At 47.7% G+C, this 25,454-nt stretch overlaps 9 protein-coding genes across 9 annotated transcripts; 4 read left to right on the top strand and 5 right to left on the bottom strand.

Moving 5' to 3' along the window:
* Positions 1–151: 151 nt before the first annotated feature.
* On the bottom strand, positions 152–2,348 carry PHATR_10628 (predicted protein; the record flags this gene model as incomplete). The annotated part of the gene is made up of 4 exons (XM_002186055.1): positions 152–1,005; positions 1,321–1,433; positions 1,512–2,116; positions 2,193–2,348. Coding segments are annotated over 4 exons (1,728 nt in total), but the record flags the coding sequence as incomplete, so codon positions are not given.
* A 2,504-nt stretch (positions 2,349–4,852) lies between these two features.
* PHATR_43978 (predicted protein) lies at positions 4,853–6,943 on the top strand. Its single transcript, XM_002186344.1, has 2 exons — positions 4,853–6,132; positions 6,226–6,943. The coding sequence occupies exons 1-2, from the start codon at positions 4,884–4,886 to the stop codon at positions 6,759–6,761; spliced, it is 1,785 nt and encodes a 594-aa protein (XP_002186380.1). The 5' UTR covers positions 4,853–4,883; the 3' UTR covers positions 6,762–6,943.
* PHATR_18572 (catalase-peroxidase) lies at positions 6,914–9,578 on the bottom strand. The gene is made up of 2 exons (XM_002186054.1): positions 9,055–9,578; positions 6,914–8,970 (listed from the first exon to the last, which is right to left on the bottom strand). The coding sequence occupies exons 1-2, from the start codon at positions 9,316–9,318 to the stop codon at positions 7,024–7,026; spliced, it is 2,211 nt and encodes a 736-aa protein (XP_002186090.1). The 5' UTR covers positions 9,319–9,578; the 3' UTR covers positions 6,914–7,023.
* Positions 9,579–9,910: 332 nt separating this feature from the next.
* PHATR_33318 (predicted protein) lies at positions 9,911–10,531 on the bottom strand (the record flags this gene model as incomplete). Its single annotated transcript, XM_002186053.1, has 1 exon — positions 9,911–10,531. The coding sequence occupies one exon, from the start codon at positions 10,529–10,531 to the stop codon at positions 9,911–9,913; it is 621 nt and encodes a 206-aa protein (XP_002186089.1).
* A 574-nt stretch (positions 10,532–11,105) lies between these two features.
* PHATR_43976 (predicted protein) lies at positions 11,106–12,834 on the top strand. Its single transcript, XM_002186343.1, has one exon. The coding sequence runs from the start codon at positions 11,256–11,258 to the stop codon at positions 12,732–12,734; it is 1,479 nt and encodes a 492-aa protein (XP_002186379.1). The 5' UTR covers positions 11,106–11,255; the 3' UTR covers positions 12,735–12,834.
* Positions 12,835–13,153: 319 nt separating this feature from the next.
* PHATR_43975 (predicted protein) lies at positions 13,154–16,902 on the top strand (the record flags this gene model as incomplete). The annotated part of the gene is made up of 1 exon (XM_002186342.1): positions 13,154–16,902. The coding sequence occupies one exon, from the start codon at positions 13,154–13,156 to the stop codon at positions 16,784–16,786; it is 3,633 nt and encodes a 1,210-aa protein (XP_002186378.1). The 3' UTR covers positions 16,787–16,902.
* Positions 16,903–17,756: 854 nt separating this feature from the next.
* Positions 17,757–19,148, bottom strand: RPN10 (regulatory proteasome non-atpase subunit 10; the record flags this gene model as incomplete). The annotated part of the gene is made up of 1 exon (XM_002186052.1): positions 17,757–19,148. The coding sequence occupies exon 1, from the start codon at positions 18,997–18,999 to the stop codon at positions 17,812–17,814; it is 1,188 nt and encodes a 395-aa protein (XP_002186088.1). The 5' UTR covers positions 19,000–19,148.
* A 1,238-nt stretch (positions 19,149–20,386) lies between these two features.
* MCM3 (predicted protein) lies at positions 20,387–22,040 on the top strand (the record flags this gene model as incomplete). The annotated part of the gene is made up of 1 exon (XM_002186341.1): positions 20,387–22,040. A coding segment is annotated over one exon (1,654 nt), but the record flags the coding sequence as incomplete, so codon positions are not given.
* A 1,861-nt stretch (positions 22,041–23,901) lies between these two features.
* On the bottom strand, positions 23,902–24,558 carry PHATR_33313 (predicted protein; the record flags this gene model as incomplete). The annotated part of the gene is made up of 1 exon (XM_002186051.1): positions 23,902–24,558. One exon carries the CDS (start codon positions 24,556–24,558, stop codon positions 23,902–23,904), a length of 657 nt encoding a protein of 218 aa, XP_002186087.1.
* Positions 24,559–25,454: the final 896 nt, after the last annotated feature.

Here is a 25,454-nt window from a genome sequence, read left to right as displayed (position 1 = left end):
GTAACGCCCGTGATGCACACCGTGATGTTTTGTTCGATAACTTTGAAGAAGTTCCAAGTTTTCCAGAGCGAGGCCAACTTTAGAACTCCTAACGAGGATACGATTCGATTCAATTTTTTGTTTATTAGCGGTGCTTTCACACCTCTTGTGTTTAGCGACGTCCAGAGTGTGAACCAATGAGCTGCAACAAAACTTCTTTAGTGTACTTCAGACGTTTCTCCAATTCCACAAGGGACCCAACTAGTTCGTCTGTGAAGTCGTATGTTCGACGGACATGATTTTTATCCACATAGGTAATATATCGTACATCAGGTGTCAAGAGTACTTCTGTTTGATCATAGAAGACTACCTGGATGGTCTGGTCACTCAAACGGAACAGTATCGCGTGTTTCGTGCGAATCCATTTCTTGACGTGTACTGTGTCAGAAACTGGCAGGCATGAAAGAGGCCGGGTGGGCTCTGTTTCTTCATCCTTATTCTGCTGGTCTAAGAGATAATTGCGGAAATGCTTCAGAAGAGTGACTTTTTTCTTCAAGTGCTCTGGGTACGAACTCAACGTGTGGGTTTCAACAGCAATTTCTACTTTTCGAGAAGCAGCGTCTTCAACCTTTCTACGTTCAATATAGTAGAATGTCTCCCCCTGTGCCTCCAGAGCAGTCTTGGTTGAGTCATTAAAGTAAACTCCGGAGCTACCATCGTTCAAAAGAAAGCCCAGACCATACTTGCTTGTATAATCAACATAGCGGCTCACCCATCTGGTAGGTCCTGCATACACGACTACGGATTGAGGGGATGTAGGTCGAAACGCATCACGACGTGAGGCAGTTAACTCTAGAACGGCTTCTAGATGGACAACGAGTTTCTGCAGAATCTCTGTACCGGAATCGATAATTGCGGTGTAGGTGGAGGATGCCAGAGATCTTGCAGGACTGCATCGGCCCGAATCTTGAAGGCGAGAGGAAGTTTGAATTGACAGGGCGCGAGTTCGAGAAATAAGTTCTTCCTCTGCGTTCGTTTTTGGTGTAGGTTTTTCCAAGGACTCACATGGCGTAGCTTTTTTGGAGTCGTCAAAAATTCTGAAAGTAGGAGACATGCCTCCGCCTTTAATGGGCTTCGACGCCGGTAGAGATATAGTGCTCTTGACGAGGCGTTGTATATCAATGTGTTCTCCCTCGGATTTTTCATTTTTCGTCTTACGGGCCGTTCCATGGTTCTGGTCACGAAGTCCGAACGGCTGCCGAGTACTCAATCGGGGGAGTACTGATTTTCGTGGTTTTTGACAGTGAATGGCCGCAGCGTCTCCGTCGGAGACGAATCTACCATACTCGTTCAAGTACCATTTGGGTGTAGAGTGAGTGGCGTTTGAAGGGATGTTTAGTGGTGTGTTCCTAATGGACAAGAACCGGTGACTTCCAATCTCCTTAAGGGACAGACTGTAGAAAGAAAAGATTAGCCTCTACGTATTGAAATTTACAATGCATCAGTCAAGAACTAACGAATGACGACCTTACCGTTCGCATGGTGTGGAGCGTAGCATGCTCCGAATTAAGTCTTTTGCATCCAACGAGAGTTCTACATTGTTGGGGAACGAATATTCGTTGGCCAAAATGCGTTGGTAAGTGGCTTTGACGTCCTTCGCTTCATACGGCGGCTTTCCAACAAGAATTGTAAACAGGATAACCCCCATGGACCATACGTCAACTTCGAACGAATACCCCCTGGTGGCCTTGTCTCCCTGAATGATCTCGGGAGCAATGTAGTTCGGGGTTCCGCAGATAGTCTTGCGCTTTTCTTCGGGATGTTCTAAAATCGTTGCTAAGCCCAAATCTCCAACCTTGACGTTCAGATGTCGGTCCAAAAACAAGTTTCCGAGTTTTAAGTCTCGGTGAATTACATTCTTCAGGTGCATGTACTTGACTGCATCGAGAAGATGATTCATAAACAGAGCCGCTTCTGGTTCGGTCAATCTTTTCCGACGTTTGATCATTTCATTTAGAGTCTGATTGTGACAGAGCTCCAAAAGGATGTAGCAGTTGTTGCGGTCCTCAAAGAAATGTTTGTACTCGCAAATGTTGGGATGCTTGAGTGTGCGGTGAATTTTTATTTCGGTTTGCAACTGCGAGGGATAGAAAGTAAGTGAGCGTCGAAACTAGGGAAAAGTAGATAATGTGCACTGAGAATCAGTAACAAACCTTGTGTCGCGCTCGCGCTTTGACTAGATTCGCCTTTGGTACGATCTTGACCGCGTACTGTTTGGATGTGTCCAGAGCGGTGCACAAGTATACTTTGGCGAACCCGCCTTTTCCGAGAAAGCGGCCGCGCAAATACTGGTGAATGGTGTGGCCATCACCATTGGCCTTTTTGCGCTTTTCCTCAATAGCAACGCCCTCGTCGGTATCTGATGACGATCCCGAGGATGCGCTTTTTTTAAGTACGTTCGAAGGCTTAACGGGCAAGGATGTTTTCAGGACACCTCCCGTTTGTGCACTCGCGCTACTCTCCATATTGTTGATGATGTTGGTGCTCTGCAAAGTACGAGAGTTTTGCAACGGAATCCTCTGATTGTTTTCGTTTCCTGAGCTCTCCATGGTGGAGTAGCGAGGGGCAGAATAGTCCGAGCTCATAGAAAATGCCGAGGTTCCGCTGGAACGTGAATGATGAGATCCTAACGCGTGTTTCGGCGGGATATTGGGATCCGGCGGTAGCTCACGATAGCGTCCAAGCCTGTCTAAACCTACTGTTGCCATGATACTACTAGAAGAACCTCAATGAAGGACAGACGAAAAGGAGCAACTCCTGTCTACTCAACAAGCCACGATCGGATTGCAAGAGACGATACTCAGCAACAAAGGAAACTGAAAACGCAGCGACGAGATCTGCAAGCAATGCCTTCCAAAATCACGAAGGGGCTCCAGCAGCTTGACCGTCTCAGCGTTATAAGGGCTTGGTATGGACTTCGCTCTTCAAATGATGATGTTCTGGGTCGAGGAAGCAAGGACAACAAAATGGCCCACTGAAAAGCCGAGTACGAAGGAAGATCAAGCTGGCAAGATTGTGCTTCTTTTTGCGTGCTAATGGCGAAATGCCGGGCGTTAATACTAAGATTCAAAACGGATCGGTACTGCAAGGACAGAGCAAAATATCAACTCAATATGTTTTCAAATAGCAATATACAACGGATCATGCGGGAAAGATTGGCCCTGTTTTGGAGGAAGGTTACTTAGGAAACCGTTTGTATACCTACGAAATGCAATTTGGCTATTTTCATCGCTAATTCAAAAACAAGTAGATGTCAGTACCGTTCTAGGTGGAACCGTTTCAAGTTGTCACGAGTCCTTGTCTGGCTTGTTTGGTAAATGTTGACTTCTACAATATGATTTGTACATATTTATCGGAGTGACACTGGAAACCAAGAATGTTCAGTCTGACTCTGAGAAAAAATCATGGACACGTTCAGAAGTACATCGTAGAGGACCTGCAGACCAGTTTCAGCCTCGATATCGGCTTCCTGACCTTCTCCTTCGGCTCCTTTGAGACGATCCCGATTCAAACGCACTTATAACAAAGGCATCTTTTTCTGACTGCCTGTGAGGATCTCTTATAAGTTTACTGTACATATTTCGTACAGTCATTTCATCGAAACCCGAATGTCGATCGGAATCCGCCAGCGTCTTGATACTCTTTTTGCTATCGACGCCGTTGCATCGGTTGTCTTTGGTATTTTCTCTCTGGGTGCGCCACACGGATTACTGCTCGGCCTCTTCAAAGAGTACAACCATTCTGTTCACGAAACCTTGCGGTGCGTGCTTCATTCATAACTCAGCGTTCTTGAAAAATTCTCTGCCAAAGCAAGCTCTTCTTCTGACAAAAAGGATTGCTTTTTTTTCAAGGCTGTACGGTTGTTTGCGATTGGCTAGCGGTTGGATTCTATGGCACGTCCGCGAGGTCGATGATGGCAAATTCCGACGGCACGTGTGTGAAGCTCTTCTAGCTTGTTACATGTTTCAAGCTCTGGCAGTCATCCGTGCCCAACTCACTGAAGAACATGTTTTGGTCAACTGGATCGCCATTTTAATGCTATTGTCCATGTCGGTTGCCTATGGCTCCTTTCGATTCGGCAAGGGTGGTAATCTGATTAAGATTTACGAGCTACCTTCGGCTAGTACTTTGAGATGATAAAAGGCTACGCGGTAGTGGTGAAGGTCCATACGTCATCGCTCATCGTGCGTTCAAGTCATTTATTAATACCGGACCGTCACCTTTGAGACTTGGTTATTCAGAAGAGTCGCAGCCGCAAGCCCGTCTTTGCTCTTTTTTTTGATCAAAAGTGGTTGACTACGTAGTCAGCATCCAGAAAGGCTGTGATTTCTGGTCCGCGCTTGCGCAAGCACTCACAACCAATTTCGAAACAAAATGGGAACGAACAAAAAATGCTTTTGGATGTGTGTATTTGCCAAAGGTAGCCCGTCCCTTCTTTGCTCTATTATGCTGAAGTCGTTTTGTAGCTTCAGAAAGCGAAGCTAGACTCACCTGTCACGTCAGACACATAGTGTATCGTAATCCTTTTTTGGCCGACATATTTGTCGCGCGTAAGACTTTGACATTCACGAAAACACGAAGTCGGAGGATTCGAAAGGCTGACGTCACGCATAATATATATAAAGACCAATCAGCAACTTATACAATGTCTTCCGTATTCGGGTCAATTCCCACTTATTATTCCTGAATGCAGCGTGGACCAGATCGTCCTACGATGACGCAATGTTTTCTGGCACTGTTCTTGGACATGAGACTGCCAAAGAGGATTCGCATTTCTCGATCCGAAAAACAGCAGTGAGGTTATCCAGATGAAGGATCCACAGTTCTCCACAGGTGTCACCACCATGGCGACGATTCCTTCACGGATTTATACGGCATATCTGGCCATATTTACACCACAGCTAGTCATTTGCTTTGTACCTGGAGGTCTAAAGCTCAAGAATGGCTTGGTGCGATCTAAGATGACTGGGTCCGACGGAGAAGATCCCACAGCCTTCTCAGTTGGAATTCTTGGAGATCTTCATATTGACCCTCGCAAAATGGATGATTATGTTGTCGGCCGTGACCAGTGGCTGAAGGTTATCACGTTGGAACGACAGAAAACGAACAATGTGGCTTTGGTGTCACTAGGGGACCTCGGAGAGAGCAAGAATTGCGACCACAACCCTGCTAACCCCTTCGAGCTCTTCGCCGGAACCACAGTCTGTCACGAAATAGCTGCGGAATATCTTGAAAGTTTTGACGTTCCCTATGAAGTTATCGGCGGGAATCACGATCTAGAGGGTATCGATGAGTTCAAAAGCGACAAGGCCAATCTTGAACTCTTTCTGACTGCTCACGGCAAAGAGACGCCTCAATTTTGCCGTAATGTTGCCGATAAGACTCTTCTCGTAGGTCTTTGCTCCACCATATTCAGAGATGCTCGATACACGTCTCATGAAGTGATTATCGACGACAATCAGATCTACTGGTTTGAAAAGCTAGTTCGCGACCATCCTGCTGACGAAGGCTGGAAGGTATTTGTGTTTACTCATGCACCGCCAAACGGTTCGGGTCTTCGGGTCTTGCAAGAAAACCACGTGATCAACGGTTGCTGTTGGCTTAATCATTCGGATGAACTCAAGTGTCGCAAATTTATAGAGCTCGTCCGCGAACACCGATGCATTAAAGGCTGGTTCTCTGGACACTTTCATCTAGGCCAGGACTATCAAGATTCAATTACGTTTCCGACCATCGATCCATCTGAAGGTCCCTACCCCAATCGCGGTAGCTGCGTATTTGTCCAAACATCTGTCATGCGCAAAGGTACGTCCCGTGATGGTCGGCAGCAAAGCCGCCTCTTACGGGGTAACAAGTATGGGTTCGAAATTTGTACGGTCGACCACCAAAAGGGTGGTTCGATTCGACTGGACGCCACGATCACCTATCGTGATGACAGCCACGAAGTCGGTGTTTACGCCCACGAAGACCAGACTCTTAAACAAGATGAATATTTTAAAATTTACACGCCACAAGTTGGGGATCAGGGATACAATTGCGGGCCGGATCAGGATGATATATGTATTTTGACAGAGTGCCCAGTCGACGAAGAGTGTACGTATACAGTTTGGAAACGGTGCGTGTGTTGAAGGTGGAGATGAAACAGGCAGTATATCTCACTACGATACACTTCTGTTTCTTTGGCAGGTGTATGTTGGTGGCGACTGAGCTGTGGTCGCGTTTTGGGAATGGCTAATGGCATGTTATTGGAATACGATAAGTCTACTTTAGCTCCGCTTGGTTTGGTCGTTTCTGCCGATGAACTTGCTGGCAAACAGGTTGCAGTTATTGATTCTGGATTGGAAGAATGCGAAATTAATTTTGATGATATAGGGATGGAAGGGGCTGATTGTGCAGATACCGACGAAGACGCCCGAGAGCAAGCTGTAATAATGTTTGACGAAGAAAATAACATTACAGTTATTCAACCCAATGAAGACGGGTCATACTGGAGAAAAATTGTGCGCAATAAGATCGCCCGCATGAAGGAGCAAAGAAGAGAAAAAGCTGCTATTGAGTTTGCTCGAGACAAGCTCAAGGTGGACTCAAGCAAGGCAAAGCATCACGTGCAAAGCAGTTGGGGTCCATATACCTCTACGAGCGGTGTAGCCAAAACAACAGAGGTTCCGGGTGCTACGAAACAGTATGTTCCGCAGATCAATGGAGTTGTTAACAAGGGATGAGATACGGGATGGCGACAAAGATTTTCGAAGTGTTGAATTGTATATGATTTTTTGATCAGAATTAATTCGTGATTTTATTGATAGTTCTACAAAGCGTGGCGATGTAGAGAATGGAAAGGTAATGGAAATAGTAAATTACACAAGCGTTTTAATCATAGCATTAACACTCTTCTACTTTATTCAGAATAATGGCCAGGAATTTTATCTACATCAACTATCATAAAATTGAACACTTCTAACTTGGATCTGTCAATACTTACGGTTATTTCAAATCAAAACGATCAAGCTCCATCACCTTTGTCCAAGCTTTGACAAAATCCTTTAAAAACACTTCGTTTGAATCATCACTACCGTAATACTCTGCAATCGCACGGAGCTCAGAATTGGAACCAAAGATCAAATCGAAACGACTCGCTTTCCAATTCAGTTTCCCTGTGCCGTATTCCAGACCATCGAATAGGTTCTTGTCTTGTTCCACAGACGACCAGGTCGTGTTTATGTCCAGAAGATTGACAAAGAAATCATTCGTTAGCGTTTCTGGGTTTTTTGTAAATACACCCATCTCAGAATTTCCCGTGTTTGCCTTCAAAACGCGAAGCCCTCCCAATAGCACCGTCATCTCGGGGGAAGTCAAAGTAAGCAAGTGAGCATGATTTAACAGGAGCTCTTCCGGTTTGGCACTTTGGCCTTCTTTCAAATAGTTGCGAAAGCCATCTGCGCTCGGTTCCAGAGCGTCAAATGATTCTGCAACCGTCTGCTCCGATGACGCGTCCGTGCGTCCAGGGGAGAACGGTATATTGATATCATTGCCAGCATTTTTGGCAGCATACTCAATTGCAGCGCAACCACCTAGAACAATCAAATCTGCTAGTGATACTCGCTTGTTACTGCCTTTCTGTTGCTCATTGAAGTCTAGTTGAATCTGTTCCAGATGTTCTAGCACTCTTTTGAGCTCTTCCGGGTCATTTACCTTCCAAGTGTTTTGGGGTGCCAAACGGATACGAGCACCATTCGCTCCGCCACGGTGATCCGTGCCTCGGTATGTACATGCAGAACCCCAGGCAACCTTCACTAGTTCAGATACACAAGGGCCGCTAGACCCCAAAATCTTGCCGGCGATACCGGTCGAGCCAAGAATTTGCTTTTTAAGTTTGGCAACATCTTCGTCGTCGATCAGCTCATGGTCAAGAGAGGGGATCGGATCCTGCCACAATTGGGGTTCCGGAACATCGCTTCCTAGACAACGAGAGACTGGTCCCATATCACGGTGTAATAACTTGTACCATGCCTTTGCAAAAGCAGCAGAAAATTCATCTGGATGATGGTAGAAGTGACGAGAGATCGGCCCGTAGATTGGATCGATCTTCAACGAAATGTCAGTGGTGAACATCATTGGGGGGTTCTTTTTACCCTTCTCGTGAGCATCGGGTACCATTTCAAAGGTAGACTTGTCGGTCGGTCTCCATTGGTGGCGACCCCCCGGGCCTTTATGAACCTCCCATTCATACTCGAACAAATTCTTGAAATAGTTCATATCCCATTGGATTGGGGTTTCGGTCCAAGCTCCTTCGAGACCACTAGTGGTGGTATCTTTTCCTTTACCGGTCCCGTAGTCGCTCAGATAGCCAAGCTGTTGATGTTCGATTGATGCACCTTCCGGTTCTGGTCCTTGGTGTGATACTGGAGCGGCGCCATGGGTCTTTCCAAATGTATGTCCACCAGCAATAAGTGCGACAGTTTCGTAATCGTCCATGGCCATATTTCTGAAGGTCTGACGGATATCGTGAGCAGACTTCGTTGGATTCGGCTCGTTATCATGACCTTCAGGATTTACGTAAATGAGACCCATTTCGGAGGCTCCAAGTGGGCGTTTAATATCACCGTTCTCGTCGAACCTATCGTTACTGAGCATCTCCTTTTCCGGACCCCAGTACACATCGTCCTCGGGGGAGTATATATCTTCACGACCAAATGCAAAGCCAATTGTTTTTAGGCCCATAATTTCCAAAGCCTGATTACCCGTGAGCATCATTAAATCACCCCACGAAAGCTTTCGGCCATACTTTTGCTTAACTGGCCACATGAGACGACGAGCCTTATCAAGGTTGGCGTTGTCCGGCCAGCTATTCAATGGCGCGAAACGTTGGTTAGCGGTGTTGGCACCGCCTCTTCCATCGGAAATACGGTAGGTTCCTGCCGCGTGCCATGCCTGTGCGCGAAACAAGAAAGTATACGCGTTAGGTGCACAGCAATCGAAACCGCGACGAAGTCTACAAGGCGTTGGTGTACGTACCATTCGAATCATAAAAGGCCCATAGTGACCCCAATCAGCAGGCCACCAGTCCTGAGAGGTAGTCAGCATCTTGTTGACATCACGCTTCACCATCTCAACGTCCAACTCTCGGAACGCTTCCTTGTAATTAAAGGAAGGGTCGGGGTTGTTGGCCCCTTGCTGATTTAGTATTTTCAGGTTGATATTATCAGGCCACCAATAGCTGTTCGCCGAAGCAGCTTTGTTCATTTTGGGTGCAAAGGGGCATTTGCTATCGGAGCCCATGGTATCGATGAAGTGGTTTGTCTGGTGGCTGCGTGTATTAGTGTACGTCGACGTATCTCTGTCGAAAGCTTTTTCAGATGTGATTTCAGTATGACACGGAATGACATAAAACAATCAAATTTATGAAAGCGATATATCATGGGACAACCTACTCTTGTCCCATCTCAATCTTACATCCTCAAGGAATCGATCTCGTTCGTCTATCGGTTTCGAAGAAAGGCGTGGTCTTTCGCATTCCTTCCAATCGGTGAATGCTTTCGCGTTCGCCTTGTGGTCGAATTTGACCGTGGAATCCCATCGAACTCCTGCGCTCCGAATCTTATCCGGAAACCCGAACGGTGCGTTCGGGCATTTTGCGTGATTTACGCGCATTTCCGGGACTCATTACCAAACGTGTGAAACGACCTCCTCCATGGACAAGTACCATATGGGTAACGGCTAATGTAAGATGAACCAGAAAGTTTCTGACCTTGAATTACACCTTTACGCGTAAAATGGCAATAAGAGGACAACAAGTTTACGAGGCCAAGGTTTTAACAGCAATGCGCTCTGGACAGGGTGACGATAGTCTGGCGACTCTTGGACTAATAACTTACTCTTCCCTATGCTCATCCAAAAGTTGCTGCAGAGCTGTACTGCATCCCGATAAGTCTTGTTTGAGCAGGAGATCATAGGGTGTCTCCTTGCTGGTATCGCATTGTTGCAAGGCTTTGGGGTCGTGCAACAAAATGCTTCTGACTAGTTCCAGCGAAAGGTTGCTGGTGATTGAGTTCTGTTGCTGGTCCAAAACGTAATGCAGTGGCGTTCGACCAAAATGGTCTATTTCTTTCACCGTCTGGGGACTGTGTTCCAGTAGGAGCAGTGCTGCCTCTTTTCGCGCTGGGGACAAATCCATACAAACAAGATGCATCGCCGTACGTCCAAACATATTGGGTATCGAGGCGGCGGCCGGATAGGCCTTCAAAATGCTGCCAATGGCGGCAAGCATTAAATTTCCGAACTCCTCATTTTCCGTTACTGTTTCTTCGGCGGTTTCCGGTTCACGACTATCTTCATTGGAATCTGTTTGTGGTGGCGTTTGGTTGTTTTGGCCGTTGGCGAAGGCGTTCGTAACTTCTTGGCAGGAGACAACTCGGAGCGAACGCACCACTCGATGTAGAGCTGTTTCGGCAGGTGCGTAGCGGTGGACAAACTTGGCTTCCCTAGGCGCCATTGAGGCTCGATGAGGTATTTTGTCCCAATGGCCTTGATCGGCATACCGAAAAAGACGTGGGACACAACATCTCTGATAAATCATATAAAGAAGGCCTCCAAAGATACAATCCCGATGAATGTCCATTAGCGACAAAGTCCAAGCCTCGGTAAAGGAATACTGGGCTAAAGATCATGCACGCAAGCAATGAATCTCTACAAAGTAACGAATGTTGCCAAACGCACACGACTCTGCGCATTCAATCGTGATGAAACTGAGATTTTTTCATTCCGACACGTCTCCAAATGTTGCATTTAGGAAGGGGTGGCAAAGAACAAGATAGAGTGTTCTTAGGCATGAAAAAGGTTTCAATATATCTGGTACTTGACTAACGAGTCTAACGGTATACAATCAGGTTTGACTCCTCTCAGCGTTGTACATAAAAACATTTCTCACTGTCAGTAAGAGCTTTTCAACCACGTTAGTGTATGGAGAGAGTCCTGTGGTCAAGGTTCCAAACTCCTTCTCTCAACTACCAACTGACCCATCGATAGTCTCCTTACCAATCTACCACCATATTTTCCATAGTCCACGTCTCTTGGGTTGATTGTACCGACGTCGTTACTTTCCTCTACTCGCATACCGATACTTCGACATATCCGGTGGTTTCTACAGTCAATCGGTCACTTCACTTTTTGGTTTTCGTGATTTCCTGTTCTCATCCATCCCGCTTCGGCGAAATTGAATGGAGGCTATTCTCATCCGTGCAGCCCGTAACCGAGCTCTATCCCTTCATCATTGCAAGCTACCTTCGATTGCAACTGCTGCTCTTTGCTTAAGCAACTCACTCTTTCACACGGCAACTGCCATCACTATGCCGAGTCCTCCATACGCCTATCGCTCTTCAGATTCGAAACCACTAGACCTTTCGGCTTTAGAAGCACAAATCACAACCCTTGAAGATCAGCGACAACGTGCATTTGAGCTTTCTCGAGATATGCAGGTTGCCATCCTACAAGCCAAAACGGCGCTGGAATACAACGAGGACACATCATCCGTGACCACCAAACTCGATACTTTGCTAGAAAATCCGCTTTTGAAGCAGCTCGATGCGTCAGATCGGGCTCCTCGCCATGCGAATTTGTCCTTCAAAATGGAGGACTACCTCCGGTTTTTGGCCTTCCAACGTTTTCTGCAGTCCGCCGACTTGCTTCCTCCTGCGGCACCCTTCACGGACGAAGAATACTTGGGAGCATGCATGGGGCTGGCGCAAGACTTACAGCGCTACGGACTAGGTCGGGCTACCGTTCGCGATGTCGCGTCCGTCCAGGCAGCCGCTGATTTGGTCGGTGACCTCTTGGACTTTCTGCTGCAGCTGGATTTTCGCAATGGGCCACTCCGACGTAAATACGATGGGACCAAGTACAGTCTGAAGGCACTAGAAACCTTGTTGTACGAGCTGGCGGTAACGGATAGTTCCCGTGCGGTCGAGGGGACATCACCAGCGAAGCGTTCAAAGGTGGAAAAAGCTTCTACTATGCTGCTGCCGCTGGACAGTTTGCAAGCGCTTAAATCCCGCATGGTCTATCGCGATGACCTGCGTGAATCCTTGATCAAAAAGTGCCGCGATGGTCAAAAGGCTGCCAAACAGTCGATCTTTGCACTCCATCGCGGTGACAAAGAAAAAGCTTTGGAACTTTTGACTGAATGTCACAACGGTATTGTCAATGAGCTACTACCGATAGTTGTCGAAGAACCACTTCTTCGGAATGGATCGTTCGCCAACGTTTTGGAGGAGTATGTGGAAGGCAAGCTCTTTTGTGCTTGGCTCTACGGAAAAGACTACGGTAGGGATGTTGAATCGGACCAGCCAAGCGGCACTGTCCTCAAACCCGAAGACTTTGATATCGCCTTAGAACCAGCGGAATACTTGGGAGGGCTTTGCGATTTGACGGGTGAAGTCGGCCGATATGCCGTGCAACGTGGAACAGCGCGTGATGTCAGGGGAGTGCAGCTATGTTTGGAAACCAACACGAGTATTTATACTGCGCTTCAAGCGATTGGTCGCCTTCCCCAAGGCATTCCAAAAAAGATGGATCAACTCCGATACAGCGTGGAAAAAATAGAACGTATGCTATACGAAATGAGCCTTTCCGAGGCCGCGGGTGGACGGAATGTTCGCAGTGAGGTTGAAGAGTCCTCTGCTATGAACGAAGAGAACTAAGATTCCTTGTGTTTGGATTTATATCAGCACGAAGAGAATTTTATCTCGACATCGTAGCTTCTAACCATTTTACACGCTACCTAGTTTTATAAGTGGCGTTATTGTCGCAACGCCCAAACAGAGGGTTGCCCTCTTTCATATAACTTATATCACGAAAGGTGACAACGTCATCTTTGAGTGTGTTGATTGACGGAAGAAAGGAGAAATTCAACTGGGAAAGCGACTTTGGACAACAATTTTCGTCAATTGTGGCAAGCTTCATTTTCCAGCAATTTTTTGCAAACTTCTGTTGATCACGCCGATGGCGCACAAATACGCGCAAATCCTTAACCGGCTTGCTGCTGTGTATGAATAGTGCTCGTGTGGTAATTGCAAAAGCCTTCATTTGACATAGCATATACACTGCTAGGCTTGTTAGAATGGAAACTGCTCCACGTAGAAAGCGGAAATTCCCGTTGCCCATTATCCCAATCGACCACATCCGTCCTCTGCTGTGTCCCGATCAGCTGAATCTACGGTATCCTGTCCATGGCGCTGAACTTGGCACACTACTCGAGGCAGAGGCGCTGTTTAGTGTAGAAGGAAACGATATCCTGTTGATGCCTAATGAACCAGCAGCGAAAGCTCGAAAAGCTTCGCACAATCCTCAACAACAAAGTCCTGAGCTCGTAGACTCAGACAGCTTACGATCTACGGTAATGCCCGACCAAAGTCAACGCTCGACGGTCGATTCCCTATCACTTAGATCGAACAAAGATACTGAATGTTTGCGGGAAAAGAGTTCCGTAGTCGACTCTGTTGGAGAAAGCACGATTGCTCGACAATCGCCCAACATAAATGTTGGAATCCATGCTGCAGAACGAAACGCATCCAGCAATACGAACACTAATTCTCTTCCTGCACATACAAGTGATGCCGAAGAGTACGGCAACTCGCAATTGCCTCCAAATTCTCCCGACGATGCTGCCGTCTCTGAGCTGGAGCAAGCCTGGATGGGAAAGCTCGATCGCGATATTTCGGTGGCCGAGCAAAACACGAGTACGAGTAAGCTTGTCGATCGAATAGCTCAAGCTGTAAAAAGTGGCGTACAGAAAAAAGTATTTATATCCAGAAAAGAAAGCTGCGGATCCTCAAACTTGGACTCTTCTTTGGCAGCTCCTGGCAATAACCGACGCCATGACGAGCTGTCGAACGACAAGTCTTCCTCTGCCTTAGAAGTTATCGATCTAACTGGGGAGCTCTCAGATTGCGGGGACGACTGTGAAGTCTTGGATTTTCCGGAACGTTTGTCTTTGACAGTACCAATTGATGCAGCCGAACAAAGTAGAACAAAGAAACGACCTTTGGACCTCAAAGTGGTGCGAGCTACGAAATTGGTGCCGAAGCGGCTGGAAAGTGGTGGTGACTTAGTGTTTTCTGTTGAAGATTTTCAGCGCTATCTTGTCGGTCCGTTTAACCAACGTGAGGGTCGCAAGCTTGAATCTGCGAAAAAGGCGGCCCCGTTTGCTGCAAAGGTAATCAGTTTGAAAAAGTCTCCTGATGTTTGGAAGGTCCTGGTTGAGGGCCACCCCGATACGGTATCTTCTTTTGAGGTTGCTATGGTACAGTGGGTCGGAGAGAGGATACATGGCTTAAATTTTCAAAAGCTCAAGCTTGAAGGCCTTCCAAAGGATGTTTTGTTGGAGTTCTCTCACCCTATTGGGGCCAAGCTTAGACCAGCTCGGTACGTCGTAAATAATCGAGAGTCCCGAGCCTTACTTATTTCAATCAATGTGGATGGTCAGCTTGGTAAGGCACTTGCTCCACTCGTCACTGTATTTGGCTGTGCAGTTGCCCTTTTGGATGGATTGGAATGTCGAACAATTTCGGAGTTCAAGTCAGTATTAAAAAATGCAGCTAAAAAGGGACAACCTTTGTACAAGCTCTCTCTGTTGCTTGCAAAGGAAAGCAATGCAGCTGGGAGAGGGCTTCACCAGCAACAAAAAAGTTCTTACTTGAGTGGCGGCTTGAGTAGTTTCCCGTCTTCCGCAAACCTACTTGTGGGTGGCCCAAACACAACCGATGATAGTGCAAACATCTTATCTGGCGCCAACGTGAGCATTGATTCCAGCGTAAAGACAAGTTTACATATACCTCGCAAGGCACTAGAGAGCAAAGCAGGGAGCAAACAGGAAAGGACGTATGAAGTTCTGTTTGATGCACAACAACCCCTAGGATTTTATTGTATTGCCCTACCCTCTGGAATTTCGCAAGCTGAATACTGTTTGATTGTTTCGATATGTCCCGGAGGTCAAGCGTCGAGAGATGGTCGGATACGTCCCGGTTCAGTCGTGCGATCCGTATCAGGGGAGGACAGGTTATTAGGTATTGAACAATTATTTGAGATTTACGAGATGGCCAAGCGAAAGAATCACATAATCAGCCTTTCATTTCTGGACCGCCTTAGTCCGCTGAACGGTTCGATGTCCCAAGCCTTTGGGGAATGGACTGCTAAAGGTCATTGGAAAGGGCGTGTGAGCCATGGTTGGGCGGGTGGTGCTCTACAGACTCTCGATACTTCAAACAGAGTTAGTCGCGAAAGAGATCCTCACGGAATTCAGAAGCAGCTCTCCATTGGGAGTGGAGAGACTGGTCGTAAATCGATGGATGATGGAAGGCCGTGTATGGCTGAGCACCCTCCGAATAGTTGCCGAACTAGTACCGGGAGCTCAGGAGACCGAAGGGTCCGATTCATGGACGCAATACATGAGCGACACTATTCTATCGATAGCAAGCCCTGCGAATTTTACGAGAAGCATAGCGGGTTGGCCTTGTTGCCAAAAGACAAAGGAGCTGGACTGGGACATACAATACCTTGCGACAATCAGTCTTTACTCCTTCGATCAATAAAGTCGGGGTCGTTTCGGGACGTTATTGTGATTCTTGAGGAAGGGTTGCTGAGTTCAGCAAAATCAACCGCATCACTTATAGTTGCAAAATCTTATGTGAAAGAGCAACTTGCCTCACTACAGCAGAATGGAATAACCGACGCTGCTTCCGAAAGAGATTGGATGTTGAAAGATGTTTTGACCAAGATTTTCTTGAAGGCCGCTCATGTGTATGAGAATGCCAAGTCTCTCAAAGAGTGGTCGCGCTACGAAGTAATCTTTCTCGGACTTGAAGAGGTTCAATTGTCTAGCAGCGGCGGGCTTCAATTTAATCAAGATTGCATTTCCGTTAGGCTATCAGCTCGCTACCCCGATTCCAACCAGCAGTCCGAATTGGCAAAGTCTCTACCAGTACCGCTCTCGAAGGATATTCTTTTTGGCAAGGAGCTTTCTGTCCCGAGGCACATGCACTACAACAAATGCGTAGCTTCTAAAAGAAGTGTTGTTGTCGACATTTGTAAAAACGGGGAGGCATCCGGCTCGGTCAAATGTATCGGGTCTACTGTGTTAAAAATCCAAGATCTTCAGCGCAAGTGTCCTCGGAATGGAACTTGGTTGGAGAGTTCGAAAGCGTTCTCGAACAGAAATCTGTTTGGAAGCGCATCTATACGATTTCGTGCGAGGCGTTTACCAGTTGAGGCCACTTACCTCGAACGGAAACGGAAAACGGAGTGCATAGGGCTCAAGGATGTCATCAATTGGATCAAGCGCTTCAACGATGGGCTTTGCCCAGAAGAAAGGGACGCACAACTGACATTTACTGTTCCTGTTTTCGACAACGCTAGCCTGTTGCATTCCGCCATTTTAATACAAGAATCACCTCTGGTTGAAGAGTTGCTCTATCTCGGAGCCGATCCAAAGAGAAGGAGTGTAATTGGATCACCTGTCTTTTTGGCCCACAATCTTCGACACAAATTGATAGAAAGTCTCGCCGAGACGTCGAATAGTGAGATAGCCGATACAGACGCATATCAAGAAAGGGAAAGAGGTCCCGATAGCGCATCCGTCGTATCCGAAGGAAGGTGTGCTAACCCGCGAAAAAAGAGAATCGAGCACATTGCCGCGCTGATAGCGGCAGCGACTGGAAATAAACTTCCAAGCGAACCACGACGGAAGGTATGCTAACCCGCGGAAAAAGGAATCAAGCACATTGCCACGTTGATAGCGGCAGCGACTAAAACGGCACTGTCCAGCGAATTGTGACAAGTTGCTTACATCATACAACGCGAGCGGCTCTAAAAAGGCCGAGCTGCTAACGCTGGTGCGCAGTCTATCTTATCGACCAAACGAAGAACCGAAGACTGAAAGAACGTTTGCTACATGGCCGAGTACAACGTGAACATTTCTGGCAGGAGCTCGGCCGATTTTGTTCTCTCGTGTCGGGACGGTCCGGTTGATTTATACCACCTTTCGTCGGATGTCTAGTAGCAGTCGGCCAACTGGCGAAGCTGAAGCCTCTGTTGAAGCGGTCAGCAAATCATCAATGATCTGTAAGTCTATTGGCTATGGTCATCAAAGAGGAATTCAAGGGTAGAATGTATTTCCAAACCGCCTGTACAAAACCGTCTTCATTCGTTTTGTATCCTTGGCCGGAATCGTACGCATGTGCTGGTTCCTCGCGCAAAACGCACGAAACTTCTTATCGCATGCGCTTATAGCGAGACGTTGAGTGAAAAATTCGGTGAATGATGCGATACTTAGAACTAGGTCAAGGAAGCCTGCGCATTGTTACCAGAACACACGTTTTGTTTGGTTCACAAAGGACCCGTGCTATTCGAAAGTCGGAAGCATAGGCAAAACTACTCGCTACTGCTTTAACGGACGTAGTCCCTGGACCGAAAATTAAGCCAGTCTGTATCAATTTTCGAAGTTTCCTACGCTTTAGCAATCTGTTCGTCTTAAATTTGACGGTAGCCTACTTTTGCTATGACAATGCGCTCGCCCATTCTTTGGTCTTCTGGCGTGTGATCGCCGAATCCTACGTCTGGTAAGACAACATTCCTCCATCGGAGCTTCGAGTCAGGATTCGAGCAACTCCTTTAACACTGGAAGCGCAACATCTACATCTACAATTAACTTCTAAAACGATCTCTTTCATTGACAACGTCGTATCTAGTTTTAAAATCATCATCCAAGAGACATGCAGAAGCCTACTCCTGGTCTTTCTGGTTGGCTTGATCCTCGTCTCCTTTCCGCTTTTCCGCCGCCGCTTTGCGCAGAGCTTCTTGAATTTGGGGGTCGTTGGGATCCACACCGGGCATACTACCGAGTAATTCCTGCACAAAAGCGGGATCCTGAAACTCATTGCTACCAGTAGCGGCAGCAGTTCCACTAGCACCCGCTTCGTCTTGTTGCTGAGCAGACATTTGTAGGGCTATTTGCATTTCTGCGTCATCGTCCACGTCCATTTGATCTTCCGCCGCTGCTGCTGGTTTGGCATCCTCCATAATATTGGTGGGTTCATTTTCATTCATACTCATCGCTAGGGCTTGCTGCAATAAAGCTTCTTCTGCGTCCATAGGCGGCGGATCGTTTGCGGTTTCATTGTTGGCTTCATCGGCCCCAGCAGAATCTCCGGCGTTGGCAGCGGCTGCCGCCGAAACCCGTTCTTGACGGGCCCGTTCCTCTTCCATCGAAACTCGCAAGGCCATGGCGAGTTCGGGGTCCATGTTGGGATCCATGCCACCGAAATCGTCGAAGTTGCTCCCTTGACCGCCTCCACTCCCTGCTGCGGCGGCAAAGGCACCCCCGCCACCTCCGGTCACAATGGGAGACGACGCGAGGATATCGGAAGGGAGGGTTCCAGTAGGGACTGTAACCACGTGGCACGTCCGTTCGCCAGTATCTTCCAATCGACCATTTGCAGCGTCTACGAGGATTTGACACTTGGGGGTGTTTGTATCCGCCTGTCCAAGAACCACGACGTCTATGGCAATATTGTTCTTCTTCAGCTGTTTCCCCGCCTTTTGGAGCAACTTGTCGTCGAGATGGTCCAGGGGACTTCCAACGAAGAGGATGATACGCTGCGAGCCATTCTTGTTCTGCCGGTGTTTCAACGCAAGCGAAGCAACCTGAACGGCGGACGGAATATCCCCCGTGACGGGTGCAAAGGTCGAGGTATGAATGGAAGAAAGGATTTTGGCAACATCCCGCGTCGGCGACATGAGCAAGTTCGATCCGGCGCTTATCCCGACGGTACTTTCCGCGTGCGAATTGATCTGTACATCGACGAGCCAGTTGGTGGCGTCCTTCTGCGCGTCCAGACGGTTCGGCACGTAATCTCCGTTCCGCATGTACTCGGAACAGTCCATCAAGATCATGCAACATTCGAGAGGCATCTTGATCGTGAACAAAGAATATATATTCCTTTGCTGCTACGTTCGTTTAGAATACCGGAACGGATCTCTCTTTTGCAAAGGAAGAGCAAATAATGGTAGCAAAGGCTGGTGTATAGTAGCTGCTTCTAGCAATTGACTGTGAATAACAGACGTTTTTTCAATGTTTCCTATTCGGCTTCCACCATGGCCAGTCTTCGTGGATCCCTCTGGACCTGAGAGAAACGATCGCTGGGGAAGCACTGCGAAGATGGTCAAGTCCGGGTTCTGAGATAGATCTAGTCACGTTGTAGAGTAAGTCACGATCCCGACCTGTGACAATTCGAACGTCCCCTTGAAAACCCGGAAAAGATCGTACCGCGCGGAGCATTCGGGCATCCGTGTCTCACTATATTCAAATGTAAACATATACGAAGACTTATATAGGGTAGTTCAAACCAAATCATACACCGACCGTCCCACGCGTTCCGTTGGCCGGCCATGTTTGCCCCAAACAGCCAAACGTCGTCCCAGAAGTGCCCCCTGGGTTTCGGCTGTCGGTCTCTTTCCCAGAGCGGAAAAGTCGCTCACTTTGTTTGGATCGCTCGTCCACTGTTGCACTATTTTGGTCTCCTCCATTGTCTTTAGAACATATCACAACAACACTGCGGTGCCGTCTACACAACGTTCGTCGTTGCAAGGCTTAGAAGTAGTGCCCTGCAGGCAAGGGGTACGGCAATTCACAAAGTCAACGTACGGGAAAGCACCGTCATATTTATAGTAGCAGTAGTAGCCGTACTACCAACACCAGCATGGGAGAAACACTGACGGACTTGCGCGACCGGTACGAGGCATTCTTACGGAACGAGGTGCGTGTGGAATGGACAGCACAACAGAAAGTAGGGAGAGGCCTAGGCTGTCCTCATTCGTCAAGCAGGGGAGGGACTGCAACGGTTCAAAAAAATGCTAGGCTGCCTCCTCGCCAAAAGCCTTTTCCTGCCAATACTCAACTCGTTGTGTTTTGCTCTACTTTGGCCTACAGAGATTCGACTTAACCACCACGGTAACCAATGCAATTGATGATTGTCACGAAACGAGCGGCGGCTCGCGCAGCCACGCTGGCAGTGGCTGTCCGCGCGTGGAACTCTCGCTTTCCACGCTGCGCTCCTACGACACCGGGCTTTCGCAACGACTCCGCCTCGATCCTCTGCGCCATTTACGAGCCTTGGAAGCAGCCTGTCACGAAGTCGGTGCCGAGGTACGACCAGGCTACGACAAGGAAGGTACGTGTGAACGCATTGGTGGAAAAGTCTTGGCCGAATGACGCCGCGGTTGTTCCGAGTGCATTTCTATCGCCGTTGGCACTCACCGACTACTGCGGGGTCGTTTCTTATCAGGTACACAAATACGTGTCGCGCTAACAGGCCCAGTCGGAGCATCCCCATCGAGTCCTCGTCAGCTTACGTCAGCTTCTTTAAGACAGTTGGTGTGTGTCGAGGGCGTCGCTACCAAAGTGTCTACAATAAAACCCAAAGTCGTACAATCTGTACACTATTGTCCAACCACAACACAACACTCGTCTCGGGAATACATTGACGCTACTGACCCGCACTTGGGTCTTAACGCCGTCGACACTACCGGTCGGGAAATCCCGGATAGGGTCATTCATATTACACCTTCTGTGTACCCTACCAAAGATAAAGAAGGGCACGCGCTCGAAACGGAATACGGCCTGTCGACCTTCAAAGACCATCAAACAATTGTTTTGCAGGAAATGCCCGAAAAAGCTCCCATGGGACAGCTTCCACGATCGGTCGAACTGGTGCTTGACCACGACCTCGTCGATCGTATTAAACCAGGGGATCGGGTACGCGTAGTCGGAACTTACCGGGCATTAGCAGTTTCCTCCAACGGTCAACAGAGTTCTTCGGGAGTTTTCCGGACTGTAGTGCTAGTCAACCACGTTCAGACGATCGGGGTAAGCACAAGCAGACTGCATTTTCACGAAAACGATGTTCCGAATATCAAAGAGTTGGCTGCTCAGCCCAACATTCTGGATGTGTTGGGACGGTCCGTGGCACCATCAATACACGGACATGATATTATCAAGAAGGCACTCGTATTGCAACTCTTGGCAGGGGTCGAGAAAAACTTGGAGAACGGTACACACTTACGAGGGGATATTAACATTCTAATGGTTGGCGATCCATCGACAGCTAAATCTCAACTGCTACGAAGCGCAATGACTATTGCACCGTTGGCCGTTTCAACCACAGGGAAAGGTTCATCTGGTGTTGGTCTGACGGCTGCCGTGACATCAGATCCGGACACTCGTGAACGTCGTCTCGAAGCTGGTGCTATGGTGCTCGCCGACCGTGGCCTCGTGTGCGTAGACGAATTCGACAAAATGGGCGAGAACGATCGTGTTGCCATTCACGAGGCAATGGAGCAGCAAACAGTGACGATCGCGAAGGCCGGTATCCATGCCAGTCTTAATGCTCGCTGCGCTGTGCTCGCTGCCGCCAACCCTGTTTACGGGCAGTATGACCGGCGACGCAAAATCCAAGAGAATATTGGGTTACCGGATTCCTTGCTCTCTCGTTTCGATTTGCTCTTTGTAGTCCTCGATCAGATGGACCCCGAAACGGATCGACTTATTGCCGCTCACGTCATTGGTGGACACCGCTACCGAGATGATGATGGTGAAGATGACGAGTCGGACGACGATCAAGAACACTCACCACCGCAGTCGATCTGGCAACGCCGGCGGAGAAACGCGGCTACCAACGAAGACGCTTTAACTCACGATTTTCTGCGCAAGTACCTGCATTACGCGAAGTCCCGCGTATCGCCAGTCCTTACCGAAGCAGCACGTGAATTTATCGCCCAAAAGTACGCTGAAATGCGATCTCGTCAAGACGACCGAACCCTCCCCATTACCGCTCGTTCATTAGAAACAGTCATTCGTCTGGCAACGGCTCATGCCAAGGCCCGGTTGAATGCAACCGTCGAACACGAAGATTGTGTGGTTGCAATGGACTTGCTGAGCTTCGCCCTCTATCACGAACAGGAGAGCAGTCCCCCAAATCTCAAACGTGACTTACCGGCGGTGGTATCGGACGAGTCGGATGCAGAGCTGACTCCGTCCCCACCACAGCGTGCTCGGTTGGAGAGTGCTGCCGCGAAGTCCGACGTGTTGTCCACGAGAATATGGCAGTTCTTGTCCGAACACGACGGAGCGGTGGACGTGGAGACCTTGACGGCGAGTTTGGCTTTGCCCAATGCTAAAAACGACTTGGAAACCCTTGATGCCTTACAGACCACGCTGGTCGAGATGGAAACCCAGGGGCGGGTACACTTGACGGAAGGGGTCATTTACGCTTTGAACTAGCTACCTGATCAGGTAGACACTTGAATAGATAAGAATGGGAGAGCTCACTGCTTGTAAATACTCCAATCCCATTCTAACTGTTAGTTTCTTGCGATGCGAGTTTAAACTTGTGATAGCTTTAAAAGCAAACCTATTTCCGAGTTCGTGGTACAAAACTTTGATTAACCTGACGGCCATACCTCGACTAGCCCATTTGTGCGACACCGCAAACCCCCTTCACCCTTATCCTACAAAATCATGGTTTCTGCGCTCCATTTTTACGATTGCAAGTCACAATTAGGGATGAGGGCCGCCGGTTTATAAGAGGTTATTTTGTGTGTTTTCCTCCACCAGAGACCCTTTATCAATGTCGACCGCCTCTTTAAGCAAGGTAGTAATATTTGCGAAGACATGATGTAAATAATTCAATAGCATGATTGCGACAGTTAGACAATCCAAAAGCGTTTTCTGTGATCGGTTTGGTTTTCCGGGAAATGCGTAGAAGTGATTCTGATTTTGAGTGCACAAAATGTTTCAATTCCAGGTACTTATGTCTGCTGTTTTCGATAGGTCACTGTTACAAGCCAGGGTGAAGACAAAGACAACAACATCTGGAACGGCCCAACATTACTAAAATAAGCTTTTGCGATGTCAGACTTCCTAGATACGAAGCGATGTCGCGCATGTTGGTAATGCCACGATACATTCCTAATGTGGTATTGGGAACAATGGATTGTAAGCCTAATTGCAAATATGCCAACCTCATAATCAGCAAGATTTTTGCCAGGAACTTATCCAGTCACAACTTTTCTACTAACTCTGAAAGAACTTGGGCTTGGAGTTATCGGGCCCCCGTTGGTTTTCAAAGTTCGTGTAGAAAAATGTAGGGGTCCTACGTAGTACAACCCCTCAACCCCACCTAACAGTTAACGAGCTAGAACCGGCAAGAAAAAGTAACTGGTTCTCACAATATGTATTGCTTCCTCAAAACAACACTTTTAACGAGGACAGTTGATTCCATCACCAACCTACCCACTAGTGTGGTGACGGCAACTTTTGATAATTAAATGCGTTTCGAAGAAGTTGACTGCGAAGTGGTCGTGCCGAGCGTCATCTTATCCTCTTTGTTTGTTCTGATTTGCTGTTGCGCAATCCACTCTCGCAATAGACGGTTGGCTCGGCCGCTCGAAACCCACGCGGACGTGAACGAAGTGTGGGTTCTGGTTGATAGTACTCACCAACAGTGCACCGTGAAAAATGGCGACCGCGATATTGCAGTTTCCATTGATGCGTTCTTCCCCAACATTTTAAAGGGATCCGGTGCAGTGGAATCTGTAAGAAATAAGCGGACGGTTGTTGTTCAGGATATTGACAGTGATCCCAATGTTTTGCTGCAAGAGCCATTGATTTGAGTTTTTGTCGTCGACTAAGCGGACATGTCATTGATCAATTTTAGTATGTAAATGTCTATTCAAGAGTTGTGGAGGATTGTTTCATTCAAAGTGACTGCAAGGGTTTCGATAACACAACTATCAACAGTACACATGATGTCCACATTAGCTCGTTGCGACTCTTTTCAAAATGTCCAAAACATGTTTTGAGTTTTTGATCTTATCATGGCGTCGTCTTACGATGTCAATTGCGCTTTCACCGACAGCATCTTTCAAATAAACTGCGTTCGCACCATGTGCAACCAACAATTCCAAAAACTCCGGAGAAATCGTGTCGTTTCGGGCCAACAAAAAGTGCAAGGGTGTGCGTTTCTCCACGTCGAGAATCAAACAAGCTTGCGGGTTTGACTTCACAATCAAGGACGCCGAAGCAACGCAACATGCTTCCGAATCTATGCAAGCCAAATGTAATGGCGTTCTTCCAAATGCATCCTGGATGGAAGCGGCCTCCGGATTTGCCAATAGAAGCGCCCGGACCGCAGCGAATTTGATACCATCAATTTCTATTTTCATGTCGTCGTCCAGATCCTCCCGGAAGGAACATTCACTCTCAGTAGGCCGCAAGACACGGTGCAATGCTGTATCATAAGGAGCATATTTGTGAAGAAAGGCGGCTTCCCTTGGATGAGAGAGGCACCGCTCTGGAATTGTGTCCCAATTCCCATCCACAGCCATTCTGAATAGCTTGGGCTCTCGAAAGCGAGCGTACAAGGAGTACGCCAGCTGCTCGCGATAACAGCATTGCAAATGTTCCCCACCCATTTAGATGCTTTGTTTAAATAACGCTGGAACAACAAAAGATATGAATAATACTTTGGTTTGACTGTGAATAACGGAAGATTCGGGCTCCTCTTTGCAATTCCTATCGAATTTCTTTTTTGCCTCGCACCGAGTCTATGATGTCGCGGGCGATTTACTTGCTTATATTGGAACCACAATCAACATCAAAAGGAAAATAACCTAGAACACGCATGCGCCAGGAACCTGACGCTTTTCTTCGTGGCTTTCGTTTTGACTATCACGAAGTATGCTGTCAATTAACTGTAAGTCTAATGTTAAATTTTAAATTTGAGAAGATATGCTTTGCTCTATTTTCCTACCGGACACTGACTGATAGCGAGAGACTTTCACGCAATACACACGCAATACTCACCAAAAACTTGACATTTCTCATTCAGAGAGATGCTATGGACTCTCGTTCTTCTCTGGGAATTGCTCTTCGTAACATAGTGTATAAGCGAGGGCGTCTCCAGTATGTCGAAAGGTAGAACCGAGGGCCCTTGGTCATTCTCTATAGCTTTATCAGGAGCAAGAATAGGCGAACCCGACGACGGTCCTTCACTACCAGTAGTTCCTCGGCATATTGTGGAATTGTTCCAGAAGGATGGGTTTGTTGTATTTCCAAGCGTGTTACCCGGTTCCTTGATCAACTCTTTGAACGACCGACTAGAAGAAATACTTCGCGGACGGTACGATAGAGGCTCGAAGCCTGATAAGACTCCAAAGATTTTGAAAACCCGCTATAGAGGACGGCAAGTCGAAGAAAGCAAATGTGGCGAGCGGGGAGGAACAAGGGGAAAACCAAAAGGAACGGTTGGCGCCTTGGGCTTCAGCGGAAACTACGAAAATGTCAGAGTTCTTCAAGTCATCAATGTGCA

Source organism: Phaeodactylum tricornutum, chromosome 3 (genome assembly GCF_000150955.2).
Source record: "Phaeodactylum tricornutum CCAP 1055/1 chromosome 3, complete sequence".
In the NCBI taxonomy this organism is placed as follows: domain Eukaryota; phylum Bacillariophyta; class Bacillariophyceae; order Surirellales; family Neidiaceae; genus Phaeodactylum; species Phaeodactylum tricornutum.
The sequence above is the reverse complement of the archived record's forward strand: the minus strand, read 5'-3'. Positions and strand labels throughout refer to the sequence as shown.